This window comes from Carassius carassius, chromosome 17, assembly GCF_963082965.1.
Source record: "Carassius carassius chromosome 17, fCarCar2.1, whole genome shotgun sequence".
Taxonomy (NCBI): Eukaryota; Metazoa; Chordata; class Actinopteri; order Cypriniformes; family Cyprinidae; genus Carassius; species Carassius carassius.
The window spans coordinates 8,517,505-8,537,346 of NC_081771.1; the positions used below are offsets into that span (position 1 = coordinate 8,517,505).

Here is a 19,842-nt window from a genome sequence, read left to right on the forward strand (position 1 = left end):
ATAGATAGATAGATAGATAGATAGATAGACAGACAGACAGACAGACAGACAGACAGACAGACAGACAGACAGACAGACAGACAGACAGACTGACTGACTGACTGACTGACTGACTGACTGACTGATTGATTGATTGATTGATTATGTAGTGAGTTTGGGATTTGAACCTAAGTCCCTTTTCACAATAAATTCATCTCATCTTATGTGAAGATAAAAAGTGTTGGAAGTCTTATGTGAGTTAAAAGTGTTTTTATTTTTTTGGCTTATATTATTTATAGCAGGGATTTCAAACAAATATGATGATCCACTAAATAATAAAGGCAGCTGTATATAATATATGTAGGCCTATAGTTTATAATTGATATGTATATGTTTAAAAACATATTTTTGTTGTGTAAAGACATTTTATTCTAAATTAAATAGTTGGCTTTTATGCTGTTAATGTACTGTACCAACACTTTCTGAAAGATACTGACTTTGTAATAGCAGTATCTTTTGTTTAACCTCAAAGTATAAACCAAATAGACTTTATATCCCTTTTCAAAACAAAAAGCAGTTTAACAGATAACTTTGCCAGTCCAAAGAAGTACATTGTCCTTGTCCATCTTTATTTTTACTGTTTTACATTCTGCAAAAGTGTGTTAATTTTTTTCCCCTTTACTCTATTTATACATATTTCATAGTAACACTTTCTGTGCTTGGGAACAAATTGCTCAGTGGAACCAGTGCTGTGTGTTATATGAAATATCGGATGAATGTGTGATAAAACAAGCAGAATGTGTTACATCCAGGAGTTAAAAGAGCATCAGTGAGTGAGAAATGAGTGTGAGAATAGATGAATAGTCTGTGTATTAATGAGTATTCGGATCAATTCATTCTTAAGCTACTGTATATACAGACCGGTACTGGATATCAATGGAAAAATGTCTATTTTTTCTTCTTGCTCTACTTCTTATTTTTGCTGCTTTGCCCTCGGTGTGAGTCTCTCTCTGCTGTGATGTTTCAGTCTCTTGGATTAAAGAGGAAGCTGAAATTACAGATTTCCTTAAAGAGACTGAGAGTCATTGGACCAATATTCTGAGTTATCTCCAGCTCATCTTGGAACTAGTGTGAGCAGAAGGTCCCAGAGCCTTACAAACAAGGTTACTACAGTGTAATCTCTCTCTCTCTCTCTCTCTCTCTCTCTCTCCCTTTATCTCTCTATCAGTCTATATTCTCCATTTTCCTCTCTTTTTTGCCTCTGGATCGTTTCTCCTCTAAAATCAATATGAAGTCAATATGAAGGCAGCGCAGAGGGTGTACTGATAGAGTCCCTGACAGCAGGCCAGTGTTAGGCAGCTGTGTAAATGAATAAGACATGAGATAAGGACATTATCAGACTGCAAACATGACTTTATGGGAAAGTTTTTACATGCTCATCATGCTCATAATTTTACATGCTAACATATATATAATTATGTAAAATAATAAAAAAATATAAATATGATTGAGAAACTTTGTTAAAGAGAAAAACTAAAATTATTTAATGTAAAAAAGAAAAAATAAATAAATAAAACATGTTTACACTACTAGATTTTATGTTTTTGAAAGAAGGTTTTTATGCTTATAAAGGGTGTATTTATTTGATCAAAAATACAGTAAGAATTGTAATATTGTAAGATTTATGACAATTTAAAATAACTGTTTTCTATTATCATATTTTTAAATGTAATTTATTTTTATGATGGCTAAGCTGAATTTTCAGCAATAATGTATTTCATAACAGGAATAATTGGATGCTGTATGTTAAATATGAAACATACAGAATGTCCACTTCTTTCGACAAAAGCAAATCCCGCTGTGCTAGAGCCATCCTTTCCTGAAGAATAATTAATCCACTTAACAACTGAATCTTCCGTCTGCAAATCCATGTGGCTGGTGATTTTCATAATTAAATCCTAGGCTGTGTCTTGAAGGCATACTCTCAGCATCATGACATTATGAAAAAGGGCATTAGCTCCATATCTAATGTGTTTAAGTCACACAAAGCCATTTGGTATAAAAGAAAAGCGACCCACGGCTAATCAGCGCTAATCAAATGGATTGAAATGCTCCTCAAAATATGATTGAAATTCCTGTTGAGAACATTATGCTGCTACTGTAACTGTGACCAATTTGAATTATTTTGAAACCTTTGAAGATCTTTCAGTATCTGGGCACTGATATCTGTTTTAAAATATGTCATCCCATTCGTTCATAAACATTTCTTAACATAACATAAGTTTCTTTTGATCAAACTTAAGGTTACTCTTGGTATAAAACTGTGCGTAGATACTGTTACAGTGTACAGTGGTGCTACCGTTTCCAAAAAACATTGGGTATGTTGGATCCTTTAATATATTTATGGAAGTGTATGCTAAAACTCTTGATTGGTGAAAATGATCTCTCATCGCATTATGAATGGCTGCTTTCTGCTGTAGTGCAAGACAAATTTAATCAGACAGGAGCAACATTTGCATTTAAAATCCTCAACCTGTAATCAGTAAATATCCATAAGCACCTGCATGTACTTTAGACTGATGGCAGTGAATTTGAAGCTACTGTAGTACAAAGCTGCCTAATGAATACAAGACTGCTATTAAATCTAATTTAAGAGCAAATTAGAAAATTGACTATAATTAAGAGGTGATTAGAGCATAGACTATAATTTAGAAAATTACTGATAGTCTCCAGTTATAGTTTTGAAACACCCGTGAAGTCTTACTTCGATATACGTTATATTGCTATGTTTTATCCATTTAAATTTATTATTAAATAAATATGTTGTTGGTTTCACCTTGCTTGTTTCTTTCTCAGATCAAGCAGTGGCATCAAAGTAAGGGTGTGTGAATAGAGAGGACATAAAGGAAAGCAGAAAGCAAATCTGGCAGCTGCCTTCTAATATGTTTAAACACAGACAGTCTGGTCTTTTCACAGAAGGGGGGGTTTTGTTTAAGTTAATGTTATATGACATTGAACCATCAGAAAGGCTGAGTTAGGGAAACTCTGGGGAAACAAAGTAACAACATTAACCTCTGCTTTTCAAAGGCACCTTGTTATTTTTTTAACCTGACTTGTTTCTATAGCAACAGATATGAAAAATGTATGCTGAACTTTTTATATTGCCTTTGAGCAGAGATATGATAGAGGCTATCTAAAATATCTGTAGCATTTCATAATTCTGGCTTCACCCTAATATTATGAAAATACATCTGATCTAATGTTAAGTTAATTTATTAATTGTTATTACACAGAATACTTAATTATGGCGCCAATCACGTCATTCAACATATCTGATATTGATCTTTTTTTTTTTTTTGCAATGTTTGTCCTAGTGCTAGGCCAGTTGTACATTACACAATCTTAACTTTCAATTTACAGACAATATTCTAAAATTGCATTTATTTGTTGGGCAGTTGTTAAAATAGTTTAAAAGGTCACCCTGTTGTTGTGTATCCAATAATATTAGTGATATGACTGCACTGACATGATTGGATGAGAGCAAAGCTAGAACTGAATTAAGCTGGATGGTGACACTATTGTCTTCTGTGGAGCTGCTTTATAGCTGAATTGAACTTGTTTCAAAAATGATGAACTTTACTTTGTTACTAATCGAAACTGAACCCGCACTGAACTGACTTGAACTAAATACTGACACCTATGTCATTTCTATAGCTGCTTTACCTCAGAATTCAAATTGTCGCCTAAATAGTGTTTCCAAAATTGTTTTACTGTTTATTACTGTCAAGCTGCTTACAATACAGTCTGTATTGTATGAAGAGCTAAAGAAATAAAAGTAATTTGAATTATTTTGCAATAATGACCAGTACAAGCTTTTTAGTAGATAGTAGCAATTTTTGCCCCAGCTGTGACACATAGTCAAAAGTGACATTAATATTGATGCCATGCATTAGCAACCACAGAATAATATGAAAACTGCTCTTGTATGCATTCCTGAGGTACAGTACTTACATAAGTAGGGCATTGTGCAAATGAAGTTCTACTACCCTCATAACAGACATGTAGTATTTCTAAATGGCTGTTTAAGTGAAAGTACATGAGGTAAGGCATGTACATTAATAATTTGTTGCCTTTTGTTTGAAGGAAAAAGCCTTTGCCTGGAAGATGTGAAGCGCAGGTTTGGCCTTGGTGTTTAATATCTCCTGGCTTTATTCCATTTTTGCTTACAAACATTGGCTGGTAATCTCTTTATTTGCCTGATCTTTATTCCACCATGTATTTTACACACAGCTATAGTCACAGTTATTTGGAGATTTGTTAGTATTACTTTCTCTAATACATTTTTCTTTATTTGTTATTCTATAGTGAAAAGGAATACATGTATGTTTTTCTATCTCTGAAATGGTCTTTAGTTATACTGATATGGCTATCGGGGTACGTAAGACAAAAAAAAGAAAAGAAAAAAAGAACTTGGGAACTACTGCATTAAAATAAAACTTTTTAATTGGGATAGCACACAGAAAATAATCTCTTTGTATTTCTCTTTTTTATGAAACCTTTTCTTTTGTGTATGAGACTTTGCCTATTCATGGTGTTCAGGATTTGGAAGTTTGGGTGATGTTGAATATGTTAAGCTGTAAGTCAGATGACAATTACATGTTATGCAGTGTTGATATACAGAACAAAGAAATCTTGAAGAGCTTTCTTTTCTGCTGCTGGCATCTTCATGCTGACTTTCCCTTAGGTTTCTGAGTAGCCTGAGGCACAGACCAGTCAGACTCCATTGCATATCATATGATCAAAACTCACACAGAGCTGGTAGAAGTGTCTCAGGTTTACTGAGTGAAGTGACTCACTGTGCAATATACTGTACATCTAGTGCTTAAGTGTCCTTCAGCTCCTAGCTGCTCAATGAACTCTCTCATAGATTTCTCATACAGTTTTAGTACATGTATTTTTACAAATAAACCACCAATATGACAAGTTTAATAACTGCAAGAATAGAGAGTCATAGTTTCACGAACTGCCGGTGACAATGCAGCACCCACATCAGATATAGAGAAGTTTACTGGGTCATTTCCTTGGGACTGCTCTTATTTCACTGTGAAAATAGAAATGCGAAGTGTTGCCATTAGGGTTCTCAGAGATCAGACAAGTGAGAAGGGTGAGACTAATCGCTGCAGTATGCTAAGCATCTGGTGATAACTGCCCTAATTTGTGTTATCAGAGGAATTACATTCTCGTGCTTAGACCTACTGTGTGTACCAGACCTACTACAGAAGTATGTAAAAACTATGTTTTATTATTATTATTATAATAATTTTTATACATTTTTTTTTACCTGTGAAACGACCACTTTTCAGCTTTTTTCTGTAAATGATACCAGATGATTATACATTCTGTTCCATGCACTATGGCATAATACATTAACTAAGATAACACCAAAAGATAAAAAAAGGCTTCATATAGGGTTAGGGACTTGAATATTTGTTTGTGTGTTGAATTTTATATTGTTAAATGTTTTCTCTTTTTTTTCCTTTTTTTCTGAATAACAGTAATCAGAATGAAAGTTTTTCTTGCAATTTATTTTCATTAGAACAACATACATGTATTTGTGTGTGTGTGTGTGGTTCAGAAGTTTGGGGTCAGTGCAATTATTTACAATTTTTCAGAAATTCTCACCAAGGCTGCATTTTTTTACATCCAAAATATAGTAAAACAGATATTATATATACATTTATTTATTTTGAAATACAATTTATTTCTTTGATGGCAAAGCTGAATTTTCCGCAGCCATTACTCCTATCTTAAGTGTCACAATATCCTTCATAATTTCTTTCTAATATGCTGATTAGGAGCTCAAGAAAAATGTCTTATTATCAGTGTTGAAAACAATTGCACTGCTTTAAAGTTTTGTCATTTTAATGCATCCTTGCTGAAAGGGAAGTAAAATAAAATAAATTTGATCACACAGTGTATGAGAATTGTACTGACAACGAACACCTGTGAATCACAGTGAAATAGTGTAACCATTTACACACTTCAGTAGTTTTTCATCACAGTTTTTCATTTGTCCTTTTGCAGGTGGCCAATCTCCTGCGTCTTTTCCAGATTCCTCAGATCAGTTATGCCTCCACCAGTGCAAAACTGAGCGACAAATCCCGTTATGATTACTTTGCCCGGACTGTACCCCCCGACTTCTACCAAGCTAAAGCTATAGCTGAGATCCTGCGCTATTTTAACTGGACTTACGTCTCCACGGTTGCCTCAGAGGGCGATTACGGCGAGACGGGTATCGACGCCTTTCAGCAAGAGGCCCGGGCCTTGCAAATCTGCATCGCTACGTCTGCCAAGGTCAGTCGCTCCATGGACCGCTACAGTTACGATGGAATAATCAGATCTCTGTTGCAGAAATCCAACGCTAAAGTAGTTATCCTCTTCACCAGAAGTGAAGACGCAAGAGAGCTCCTGGTTGCAGCGAAGCGCATGAACGTGTCCTTCATCTGGGTGGCCAGTGATGGTTGGGGGGCGCAAGAGAGTGTGGTTAGAGGGAGTGAAAATGTAGCGGATGGAGCTTTTACCATTGAGCTTGCATCTTATCTGATCCCTGAATTTGCAACATACTTCACAAACCTCAATCCTTACAACAACACACGTAACCCCTGGTTCAGAGAGTTCTGGGAAAATCGCTTTCAGTGCAGCCTGCATGACATTAATTGTGGGAAGCATTCTCTCCGGGATGGCAAATTCGAGCAGGAGTCCAAGATCATGTTTGTGGTGAATGCTGTCTTTGCTATGGCCCATGCTCTTCACAACATGAGGCAAGCAGTGTGCTCAAACTCCACCAAACTCTGCAGTGCCATGAAACCAGTCAATGGAAAAAAGCTGTACAAAGACTACATCCTGAAGACTAAATTTGACGGTCAGTTTTTTTTTTTTTAATATATATTCTGTTATTATTTATTAACCTCTGTGTCATTCCAATTCCATAGAATTTTCTATGTAAAATGGTACATAATGTGAAATAATGAAAAGCAATACTATTATTTTGTGCAAAGAATGGACTAAAATGTAATGTTACTTAGCAAAATCTTCCATATAGAACAGATCAGGTAAACATCATAGTAAACAGTGTGTGTATATATATATATATACAGTCATTCAATCATCTTGAATCCTGGCATATTGATTCACATTCACCCCATGGAATAATATTTGCACTCATCCAGTAGTTTAAATCTCAAAGCAAACACTGATTGAGCAGTATATCTTCATAAATAAAAAAAGTCAAAGAAATCAGTTTGAAAGATAAATGGATCTAAATTTTCCTCAGGGCAATACAGCTGCTGTAAAATAGATTACACTAATGCATGAATGCAATATATGACCTGCGTACAGACTAAGTGTTTTATTACATGCATTAGCCTCATTAGCCCCATGCTAACTTCTAAATGATTTAAACCAATACAAGCATGGATGTATATTAAATGTCTGTGCTGAGTGGTCAATTGCTCGTATTAGGGAACTAATGGGAATCTGTCAGGTTCCTATAGCTATTCTTTATCTATTTCTTAATCTTTTCGCCATCTGACTGCTTTTTCATGATGTTCCTCCAAGAATGCCAAATTACTTCATTGAAACCAGGCAATGTATCAACCTCCTGACCTCAATTATGTAAATGCACCATTCGCATCTGAGTCCATTGCATCTACAAACCTAATGTGAAATGTGCAGGGCAGGACGCTGAAGAAAGCATGGTGGACTTACATAAGAAGGTCTTTCTGGGTTGTATATTTTCTGCTTACAAAGAAAAACATGTTGCTGCTGTAAAATATCTATTCATTTGTTGCCAAGAATGTAGATAAATTATGTTTATCACTTTATGTCCGTAGCTCCATTCCGCCCAGCTGATACTGAGAACAATGTTCACTTTGATGTTTATGGAGACAGTCTGGGCCGCTACAACATCTTCCATTATCACAAAGAGAATAACGAATATGTATATAGGAAAGTGGGATACTGGGCTCAGGATTTAACTCTGAACACAAGCCTGATTCCTTGGGAAAGCCAAGTGGTGCCCACATCCCAGTGCAGCGACCCATGTAGGAAAAATGAAATAAAGAGCATGCAGCCCGGTGATGTCTGCTGTTGGATTTGCATCCCCTGCCAGCCCTACCAATACCTTCTGGATGAATTCACCTGTGCGGATTGTAGCTTCGGACAGTGGCCTATGGACAATCTCACGGGGTGTTACAATTTACCCGAGGAGTACATTCATTGGGAGGACGCTTGGGCTATTGGGCCAGTCACCATTGCTTGCCTTGGCATGCTCTGCACACTCTTTGTCATTGGCCTCTTCTTAAAGAACAATGAGACACCGGTGGTGAAAGCTAGTGGACGTGAGCTCTCCTATATTCTTCTCATAGGTGTCCTACTTTGCTATTTCATGACCTTCATCTACATCAGCAAACCTTCTGCTGTAGTGTGCACGTTACGACGACTTGGCCTGGGAACTTCCTTCGCCGTTTGCTACTCCGCGTTGCTGACCAAGACCAACCGCATCGCTCGGATTTTCAACGGCGTTAAAGATGGAGCTCAAAGGCCAAGGTTCATCAGTCCAGCTTCGCAGGTGGCCATCTGTGCTGCTCTTATTTCCTGTCAGCTCCTGGTAGTGGTGGTCTGGCTTCTGGTTGAAGCTCCTGGGGTGAGAAAGGAGGTCAGTCCTGAAAGAAGAGACGTGGTGACATTGAAGTGCAACAGCAAGGACTCTAGCATGCTGATGTCTTTAACCTACAACTGTGTCCTCATCATCCTCTGTACCTTTTACGCCTTTAAGACTCGAAAGTGCCCAGAGAACTTCAATGAAGCCAAGTTCATTGGCTTCACCATGTACACCACGTGCATAATCTGGCTGGCTTTCCAGCCAATCTTCTATGTTACTGCCAGTGACTATAGGGTAAGTAAATATGAACGGTACAATGCATGGTACATATTGCACCAATACCTCACCAACAACACCCAATAGCTTGTCAACTTCTACGAAAATAATAGCCTCTAAATCAGGGCTTTATGTTAGCGTCAAAATTAAATGTCATTAGCAGCCTACATCCATAATGAGTGTAATTTAATTTAATTTAATAATAAATAATGATCAAATTTAAAAAAAAAAGAAATTGAGCCTTAAACATCTTACCATGTGTGTATACACATTAATATTGCACAATAAAACCAGCATGTCAAAAACAATCATTTTGACAGTATCATTTAACGGTTTCCCTGAAAATGTCAGTTTGCTCAGCATAGTGGAGTTTTGGTTCTGCTCCCTCAGTGTTGATAATGAAAGCTTTCCCTGAGTGTTCTGTATAACAATGTGATTTCTTTGAGAAGTAAATCTTGTGCCGGGGGATATTACCGGCTCTCCTCTGGGAATGGATATCAGAGGGGCTGTTTCAAATCAAACTGCGCACACAATGACAGCATGGAATATGTTTCATCATTTAGATAATGAGCTTCTCTTATAACCCTTAATCACTTTCTGACATTGACTTTATCCTTTATTTTTAGCATATATACAATTTCCCTGAGAGCAAGAGTCTAAGAGTTTGCCTGATTAATTTTTTTTGTTACCATACCTGCCAATTCAGATGGCAGATATGAAATCTCTTTGATCACCTGTCTTTTGCGCTGATGAAAGGAGAAGCTCACATTTCATGTTGCTCAAAAGCTGTTCAATGTAGAACAAAGAAAGTGGGGATATTTCATCCCAGCAAATGACTAGCCTATGAAAACATGCTATTCAATTGGTCTGAGTATCCTTCACTCAAGTGCCTCAGAACAAGAACTATTCAGTAAACACCTTTTTCACTTTTGAAGAACATTTTTACAGCCCTTTGACACATGCATTACATTAAAAAAATCTAATTAAAAATATCTTAAGGTTTATTTTCAGTTCTAATTATTATCTAATATTATTATTAATATTTGGTTGGTTGAAATTGTACTTTAGTAAAAATCATGACTCAAAACTTCACAGTGGAGCACAAATTACACACATATACATATCCTTGCAAGAGAGCTCAGTACTTGTAAAGACAGTCAGCACTGCTGGTACTACAGCCACTATATTGTATTTGGATGCTTTAGTAAGCAAAAAGATGGACAGAAATGTGATCTTGTGATGTTAATGACTGTAGGAAGTTATATATCATCTATCAAGACAAAAAGAGACTAAAAGACATTGTGAAAGAAAAGGGAATATCCTTGCATTTTGATTGGACAGGGTGTCATTCTCTGTTCAGGGTTTCTGGGTTTTATAAATGTGTGTGTGTGCAAGTGTGATGTGTTAGAGCATGGGAGGATGATTCCCAGCTGGGGCCTGTGCTCAAAAAGCAAGGTGTGCCTTAGAGACAGAGACCTCGCCACACTCCCACACACACTCTACAGCCTCATTATGCTCAAATATCATTTTACTTCTATCATCTTTGATTCTCATCTCCAAACTACAATATACAGAAACAAAAGCACACACTGCTTGTAAGATTAATATAATAAATCTTCAGAATCAGACTTACAACAAAAATGTGGAACCAAAATAAAATAGTGGGGCCAATACAAAAAAACATTCAATGTGATATCCTATATGAAAACTGCATGTTTATAAAGAAAAGAGCATGCGTTGCTGGGAATGCATCTATAAGACCTTTCCAAGCAAAGCTCCCCTCTGAATGATGCATTATTTAAAAGCACTTTGGTTTATGCAAGCGCATTGCTGCTTTCACAGAAACACTTTCAAATTTATCGTATTGAAAAAAAAAAAAAAAGAATGAGCAACTCTTTGTTTCTTTGGCATTGAGAGGAAAACTCTAATTCATAACAGCTGAACCCTGTATTGCAATTTATTTAAAAAGATCATATTGAAGTTTCTTCAGTCTGTGACCCTGAGAGGGCTGTTGTTAACCATGTTTTGTGATCAAGTTCAGATCAAAACAAGCAGTAGCTAGCTGTTCAGTAAACTTCTGTATAATGAAAATCCTCCTGTTGCTCAACTCAAAGAGCATAGCAATGGCAAGGCCATGGGTTTGAAATCCAATACATATATTACTGATCAAAATGTATAGCTTGAATGCACTTCGATTTGAATAAAAGCATCTGCCAAATTAAATGTACAACAATACAAGCCAACATCTCAGCTAAAATATTGAAAATCTTAGAAACAGTTCCTGTTTATTCACCCCCTTTGTCTTCAAAATGTTATCTGGCGATGCATGTCTCTAATGCCTGTATTAGTATGCATGAGGTTGCTCATACATGGCACTAAACCTGCTTTGCACATGGATATATCCTCTTAAGATAAATTTTCAGCTGCATAGGTTTTGGCAACACTTTTGAATTGAGTTCAATGGAAAAATAAATGCAATCCCATGTTAAGATCCCTGATGAATATGAATCAGTCCGGTGGTATCACTGTGTAAACGTAGAGGTGGTGTAACCACTTTTTTGTGTACTCTCTCAGGTGCAGACCACTACCATGTGCATCTCTGTGAGTCTGAGCGGTTCAGTAGTGCTGGGCTGCCTATTCGCTCCCAAGATCCACATCATCCTCTTTCAGCCCCAGAAGAACGTCACCACGCTCAGAGTGGCCACCACTCGATTCAGTGTGACCACTGGCCCTGGCTCCAGCTTCTCTCAAGGTACAGTATTGCTTATGATCTCAATCTTTAATACATCAGAACCATCAATATAAGCCACAGCAGCTGTTTAAATCTAACATATTGATTAACTGCTGTCACCCATATTGAAAAATATGGTTTGCCAATGTCTGAACCGCCATCAGAAATGAAAGATATTGATCAAAATATTCAGTGCTGTATGATGGCGGAGTAATATTGGAAAATAAACATAACGTATCATTGATTCTGTGAGTGCAGGTATTTGGCTTTATTGCATTGCACTGATACTTCTACTGTAGCACTGAAGCTGAAGCTTTGGATAGAGTACATATTGTATGTGAATCTCACGAAATGGTTCAATAAAATATTTCACCTCAAAGTGACAAACAAATTAAATTATTTTATTTATTAATTTTTTTTTTCATTATGATACAGACAATTACTCTTATTACCATAATGCAAAAATACAAATTCTCCATAATGTACTGGGAAAATAATAATTCTACTTTTTTTTAAATGGTACAATCCTTAATATGCATCATGGGACATTTGTGGTACAGCTCTTAAGCAGTGCTGCATTTAAAAAAAAAAAAAAAAAAAAAAAAAAAAAATTATATATATATATATTTGTGATATATATATATTTGTGATATATATATATATATATATATATATATTTGTGATATATATATATATATATATATTTGTGATATATATATATATATATATATATATTTGTGATATATATATATATATATATATATATTTGTGATATATATATATATATATATTTGTGATATATATATATATATATATATTTGTGATATATATATATATATATTTGTGATATATATATATATATATATATATATATATATATATATATTTGTGGTATATATACCACAGTGATTTATGCTGTATTGCAGTAATAGATATGTAAGGAGGATTGAGAATGGAAATGAAAAAACAATAGTAACAATAGGAAAAATAGTTAATTGTGTTTTAGTTTTTTTTTTTATCAAACTGCAAAGTATGAAGCACCTCATATGTCGTATGGGGGAAAAAATCACCCACATACTTAAAAACATCAATTGAATGGCAATGGTAATAACTGTGATTTGCAGTTTACAATATCTTTGTGTTATTATGTCTTTACAGCCTCGGCCTCCAACACCGTGCCTACAGTATGTAATGGCAGAGAGGTAGTGGACTCAACAACATCCTCACTCTGAGAAACAGGATTCCTGTTTGATTGCCAAATGCGGTATACAGATAAATCTTATCTTCACTAGTCATGAAATCAAGTGTTTGCTAATGTTGAGGAGGCTATTCAGAATAACGAATGCCTGTTATGTTGTTCTCAACGTGCTGTGAGTACAATATCCCATTTTGTTTCTCTCTCTCTTTCTCTCTCTGACTAGTTAGACAATATCAGTAGGATGCCAGTTTAAACTCTGTATACACGTTCTTTTTATGGAAACCATAATAAAGTATTGTTTGAGATATGGAGTTAAAATATAGTAAATCTGTTTAAAGTATTATATACAAGATGTTTTTATTGTAGATTTATGGTGATTCTGGTTTGTGCTTTCTTGTAATTTATGTAAATAAAATGTGTTTTATATCAATACAAGCTCTCCTGGTTGATTTAACTTGTACATTGGAAAAAAAATTACACACATCAACTTTGAAGGGTTAAATATTTACACGAATGTTCATGGCATAGAATAAAAAGTTGTGCATTATCCCCATCTAGAGGATATAGTTACTCATTACATCAAATCGAGTGAGGTCAACTTTTATGTTAAATGCTAATTTTGGTGCACCGTGCACCGAGTGACCTTTTTATAATATAGGTGATATGCAAATGCAATAAATTATGCCCCAATTTAATTGTTTCATGAAGTAATTTAGCATGTTGGAAAATAAGTAAACCATCAAGAAAAATAAAAAGACAATTTTTTGCAAATACTGCTATTACCGCACTGCATATTTAATGCACATACAGCAGTCTACTGAAGAAGAGTCATGTCTCATAGACAAAGTATCATATTTATATATCCTAAATCTTTAATAATCACAATGTTCACATATGTGGCCTATCACAGTCTGACTCGTGTTACAGAAAGGGTCAATTATATTCAACGAGTTGCACACTCAATCATTTGTGGCGAAATGACAAAAAGGAAATTGTCCTTTCAACCTGATACACTGATCTTTGCCATGGTTACATCTGCGGTCATTTTTTTTTGCCTCATTTATAACAGGGAAGCCTTCTGTTGAACTGTCCATATAACCCCATTGGAGGATTGTTTTCTTTTAAACTGTTTTTTTAACTGCTTCTGTTTAAGCACTGCTTCCATTCAAGTCAATCAGCATTATACCTTACAGAGATAAGTTCGATGTTACTGAATTAACTGTAGTTTGTCATGATATACAGGTTCTAGTTTTGAAACAATTTGTAACAATAAAATTTAATTGAACTTGACAAATAAGTTTTTAAATAGTTTTTGCCCTTTGAGATACACCAGAACTAACGTTAATGTATAATATCAGATAAATTCAAAATATGCCTACTAATAAGGACAAGACTAATTGATTGATTGATTGATTGATTGAACATCGTGAACATTTCGATCCCATGTCAAATTGTGTATTTTATAAATGTTGAATTTTATTCTAACTTCGGTGACGTATTTAGTTGCCATTAGAATATTAGAAAATTATATATATATATATCTTTCAACAGTACTGCAGTAACTATGGTATTTTGACGTAAACAACAGTTGCTGTGGTAAATTTTTGTTTCGCCCCGGCTGACCAACTGTTGTGACGTTGACGTAAACTCTCAGTTCAGAAACGCGGAAGTCAGGCAGCGGACAGTGCCGAAGTGTCAGAGTGAATCTGCAAACTTTGACTGCACAGTCACAGACGTTAGCAGGTAAGTATGATTCCATATGACTAATAATAAAATCGCCAGTCATTTTTAGCGGTCATATTGCTCTTGGCTGCGTTTACAAAAAGCATCGTAATCTTAAGTACATCGCAGACCCACAGAAACCTGCTTTTATTATGTCGATGATTGAAACCAATGGAGCTACGATCAACTTAGGCTTACAATGCTTTTGGGAAACTCAGCCACGTAGGCTATACGTTGCTAAAGCTTCAGCTGCAGGTGTGCATTAAGAACACTCAGTTTAGCTAACGTTATGACATAGCTCCTGACTTACCTCAATTATCAACACTTGCGATTTAACATTTATAGCATTATATCTTTACTCGTGAACATATTTGGGTTTTTTTTATTTATTTTTTTTACTAAACATCCCCGTGGTTTAAATAAACGCATTTTCAATGTTTCCAAAGTCTGATAGGCTGCCAGGAAGATCTACGTCACTTACAGTAAACTCCAGCATGTCTGCACATGTCTCAGCAGTACTGCGTGGATTTATTAGCAGATTAGCAAGCTTTTGAAATTTTATATCATACCTTTTCATCAAACTGGTTGTTGTTGATTAGAAACATAAATATTTTGATTATTTCATTTTACATTCCCAGTTGTTTATAATAGAAGTTAAGTGCATAACACAATATAATTAAAGGCGAAATGTTTAGCTGTGATATTGCTATGAAGAATTATTTAAGATTTCAAAATGTACTTTGAGATATATATGATTGGGAAATGACACTAAACTTACCAAATATAAACGTTATGATTAATTATGAAGAGAGAGGAAAGAGGATGGCACCTAAGAGAAGGGCAACATCAAGCACCAAAGCTGGAGGGAAGAAGGTAAAGGAGGAGCCTGAAGCTCCTCCGAAGGACAAGTTCACCTCTGTCAAAGAGGCTCTGAAGGCAACAGAGCCACAGGTGAAGGGCATGAGGAACCCAGACAGCTTCTGTCATCTACTAAATTCTGAGGTGAGATGGAACAAGTAGTTAAATTGCAAATTATTAATGTGAATGCAAAACGTAATGCAAATTTTTACTCAAGTTACTGCTTGCCCTGAATCACAGAAAAGTTTTGGTCTGAACATACAGGTTCATGAAGATTACGACTGTATGCTAAACCAAACCAACATTGGAAACAACAACAACAAATTCTATGTAATCCAAGTCTTATCGTCTGGAGGAAAGTGTTATTGTTGGACAAGATGGGGCAGAGTGGTATGTTAGTTTCTTTTCTTTTGTCAATCAAATATATCACAACGTGATGTGCAAAAATGCTCTTGTAGCATCTAAGAGATGACTCATTGTCTGTCTTTCACTGTTTTCAGGGAGAGTCAGGTCAGAACAATTTAGCTGGACCATCTACCGCTGATGCAGCTATTAAGAATTTTGAAAAGAAATTCAAAGATAAGACCAAGAATAACTGGAGCGATCGTGAAAACTTTGTCTCGTATTCTGGAAAATATACGTTGATAGAGGTAGATGGGGACCAGGATGCAGAAGTGAAGGTATTTAGCCTGTTTGTCTTTGAAGTCCTTGAAGTTTTCAAAAGAACAACACATTTGACCAATTCTAATATTTTGTGTTTCATTCAGGTGGACACTGTTGACGGTGGAGATTTGAAGGTGAAAACGGAACAACATGTTCTGCCTTGTACATTGGATGAGGCAACTCAAAGACTCATCCGATTCATCTTCAACAATGACATGTTCAAAGAAGCCATGACCAGCATGAACCTGGGTTAGTTTTGAATTATTGTGTCCCAGTTCTTCTGTTCCTTTCAATAGACTTGTTATTGTGGTTCTTTTTGATAGCTGTGAAAAACAAGTTATATCTTTTAAAACTGCCAATCACTCAGGGATTCATTTCCCATTTAAATGTGTTTCTGAAGGCCACAGGGGAGTTTTGTCAGTGTGATTGTGAACTGAAGATGTGACTTTTTGCTGCCTTTTTGAGTCCTGTCTGTAACATTAAATAAGATCCATTTTTGTGGAGGAGTTTCATGTGTCGCATCTTTCTCTGTCAGATATTAAGAAGATGCCCTTGGGGAAACTCAGCAAGCAGCAGATAGCCAAAGGCTTTGAGGCTTTGGACCAGATTGAAGCTGCAATAAAGAATGGGGAACGGAACAAGTTAGAAGATCTCACCAACAAATTCTTCACCATAATTCCTCATAACTTTGGCCGCAACAGACCACCTATCATCTCTGATGATTCTGTCCTTCAGGGCAAGAAGGAGATGCTTTTGGTGAGAATCACAACAGTTACCGTGTTCAGAGTGCCTATTTGACACACTTTCTACTGTATTAGTAAAATCATACATAGCCCAAAATAGTCTTGGCTACAAAAACACATTGATCTTGTGTGTTTGAAGAATTACCAATTTAAAGTGCTTTATCATCTGGATAAGAATTACCAAAATCCAAACTTCCCTGTTATGCTTGTACCCTGTAGGTTCTTGCAGACATTGAGGTTGCCCAGAGTCTTAAAGCTGAATCCGAGAAAGCAAAAGAAGAGATGAAGGACACAGTGCCACATCCATTTGACCAAAATTACCAGTCTCTTAAATGCAAGCTAAGCTTAATGGATAAGAAGTCAAAGGAATTCAAGGTTTGCATTCACAGGAAATCTGGGGTTCAGAATATAATTTAAATTTACAAATAAAGTAAATAAGCTAGTAGTAAAAATTATGCAGTGTATTTTAATTGCATAATACTGAAATAAAAACAAAAAGTTTAAGCAAGATTTTTATATTGTGTTAACTAAAGAAAATGACCTAGAAATATTGCAAAATCATACTTTTTTTCAATTGTCAAGTTGAAATGTATTTCCAAATTTGAACATGGCGTGAATACAAGTTGAACATACTGTCAGTGATGTAAAACATTTATCATGTTATGTCATTGTATGTATTTAACCTTTAAGTTATTGAAATCTTTAGGATTTAAATTATAAACATTTACTAAATAAAAATAAATTAATTAATTAAAAAAAAATTTAAGTAAAAATTGATAGCCTGAATGCACTGTAAGTCGCTTTGGATAAAAGCGTCTGCTAAATGCATAAATTAAATTTTTAATTTTTTAATTTAATTTTTAAATTGATTTGTGGTTTGAAATGCAGTGTAGTAATCTCAGAAATGTTTTCTCTCTCTTAAGATTATTGAGAAGTACTTGAATGCCACGGGAAGAACAGGACTCACATTGGTGGATGTCTGGGAAGTTGACAGAGATGCAGAGGTGAATAGTATTGTGTAAATCAGATTTAAAGCTTACACAATGTTTAGTGTTATTAAAGTAAACCGTAAAATTGTAACTGTACAAAAAATCTTACTGTTTAAATGCATGGTAATGTTATTCTATTTGAACTCCTTTTAAATGCCTATTAGATTCCTAATTTGATTTCAAACCAGCACTAAGCACTGGGCCTCAGTGGGTGTTCTGAATTCTGTTCATTACCAAGTCTTCTTCCCCTAATTAAATCCTTTGTGTGTGTGTGCATGTGCGCATTTGGTTGTGTAGGCTGAGCGCTTCAGGGAAAATGATGCATTGGAGAACAGGAAGCTGCTTTGGCATGGAACAAACGTGGCAGTGGTTGCAGCAATTCTGAAGAGCGGCCTTCGCATTATGCCCCATTCTGGTGGACGTGTGGGCAGGGGAATCTATTTTGCCTCTGAAAACATCAAATCTGCTGGCTATGGTTAGGAACGGTGTCTTGTTTGCATCAGTATAGACTTCAAATAAAAAAAGCACTATATAAACACATGTAAAGTTTTATTAGATACAATATGGCAACACAATGGCTAAGCTTGTTAGCTTGTTATGTGGTATACTAATAGCCACTAAAATTTTCTTTTCTTTTTGTGTTTTCAGTGCATCCATCCAACAACATTGGCATCATGTTTCTAAATGAAGTTGCTTTGGGAAAAGAGTACACCATCACGCAGGATGATTGCAGCCTAAGGAAGGCTCCTGCTGGCTATGACAGCGTAGTTGCACGTGGGAACCAAGAACCAGGTTTTTTCTCATTTTTCTTTTACGCATGTACAGTATGTTAAATTCTGCATAGCATTAGCTTCTTGGCAATTTTTTTTTCTTTTTTTGTTTAGATCCCTCAAAAGATGTCTTCATTGAGTTGGATGGTAAAAAGGTGGTGGTTCCTCAGGGAAAAGCCATAAAACAACAGCAGTACCAAGAAAGTTCCTTCTTCAACAGTGAGTACCTCATCTATAAGGAAAGCCAGTGTCGCATCCGATACCTCCTGGAACTGAAGTTCAGTTATTAGAGCTGATTTGAAAACCTGGGACTGTAAACGGTTACAGTTATGCATATAACCATTTATAAATGTCACTTCTGCTACATGGTTTCACTCTCACTTGCATTGAATGTTCAGTTATACAGTTATTTTATAATTATTTTGTTATTATTAACATTATTTGTTAAGTTGAATGTTAAATTGTGATTTTGAAATACAGTTCAGCAATGTTAATTTCCTCTATTCCTCTATTTAATGAGTCGGAGAGTCTGATAAAAATTTCATCACTACATTACACCTTTATTATGGACTGTAAACATGGTAAATATAGCTTTACAGTATGTTTGCTCATTTTGCCTTCTCTCCAATTGAGGTTTAAATGTCTTATTATCATTACTCTTCTGTAACAGAAGGTATTCATATTAGAAACATAACTGCAGGTTTCTATACTGTCCACCTTTAAACAGTAAAAAAAAAATGTTGAATCAGTGTTCAATTTAATAAATAAAAAAAAATGTAAAAAGGCCAAAATGAAGAGGGATTTATTCCCCCAAAATTAAATACCCTTATTTTATTGAGAATAAGAGTATTTAACATTAATACTTCTAAAGTGTGATTAAAGCCAAATTAAATATTTTTTTTTTTTTAATTCTTAAATTATAATTTCTTTCAGTTGTTCCTTATTTAAGTTCTCTTTAGACTAATTCATACAGTTATATGCATGCAAGCTGCTCAACCATTGCTGACGAGTACGGATTATGTAGGATGTATAATGCTAATATAGCACTTTAAAGACATTTTTGTTTAGTCCGATGTTTCCTTTATCAAACATTTGTTTAAAGCTCTTTATAAAATTATATTGTCCATATATCTATTCTATTTTTTTCTCTGATATGTTATGGTTAACTTTAAAGTTGTATTGCAAATGTTAATGTGGGTTAATCTAAATATAATAAATAATTATATAGTTGCACTGTGTTCTCCTCATGAC

General features: G+C 35.2%; 2 protein-coding genes across 2 annotated transcripts in view; both read left to right on the forward strand.

Moving 5' to 3' along the window:
• The window catches only part of LOC132160932 (metabotropic glutamate receptor 2-like), a 33,367-nt gene extending 19,020 nt beyond the window's left edge, over positions 1–14,347 (forward strand). Inside the window, exons 3-6 of the mRNA XM_059570683.1 lie at positions 6,064–6,901; positions 7,872–8,935; positions 11,492–11,669; positions 12,807–14,347. Of these exons, the coding sequence (XP_059426666.1) occupies positions 6,064–6,901; positions 7,872–8,935; positions 11,492–11,669; positions 12,807–12,880 (2,154 nt within the window). The 3' untranslated portion in view covers positions 12,881–14,347. The remainder of the gene's footprint in view (positions 1–6,063; positions 6,902–7,871; positions 8,936–11,491; positions 11,670–12,806) is intronic.
• Positions 14,348–14,467: 120 nt separating this feature from the next.
• On the forward strand, positions 14,468–19,327 carry parp3 (poly (ADP-ribose) polymerase family, member 3). Its single transcript, XM_059570684.1, has 11 exons — positions 14,468–14,589; positions 15,377–15,570; positions 15,691–15,816; positions 15,927–16,106; positions 16,194–16,338; positions 16,625–16,845; positions 17,052–17,207; positions 17,756–17,836; positions 18,119–18,296; positions 18,470–18,613; positions 18,706–19,327. The coding sequence occupies exons 2-11, from the start codon at positions 15,391–15,393 to the stop codon at positions 18,879–18,881; spliced, it is 1,587 nt and encodes a 528-aa protein (XP_059426667.1). The 5' UTR covers positions 14,468–14,589; positions 15,377–15,390; the 3' UTR covers positions 18,882–19,327.
• Positions 19,328–19,842: the final 515 nt, after the last annotated feature.

Coding starts and splice junctions, on each gene's coding strand:
- parp3 (XM_059570684.1), top strand. CDS start 15,391: ATGGCACCTAAGAGAAGGGCAACATCAAGCACCAAAGCTGGAGGGAAG. Junction 16,339..16,624: donor CATGACCAGCATGAACCTGG/GTTAGTTTTGAA, acceptor TTTCTCTGTCAG/ATATTAAGAAGATGCCCTTG. Junction 18,297..18,469: donor CATCAAATCTGCTGGCTATG/GTTAGGAACGGT, acceptor TTGTGTTTTCAG/TGCATCCATCCAACAACATT.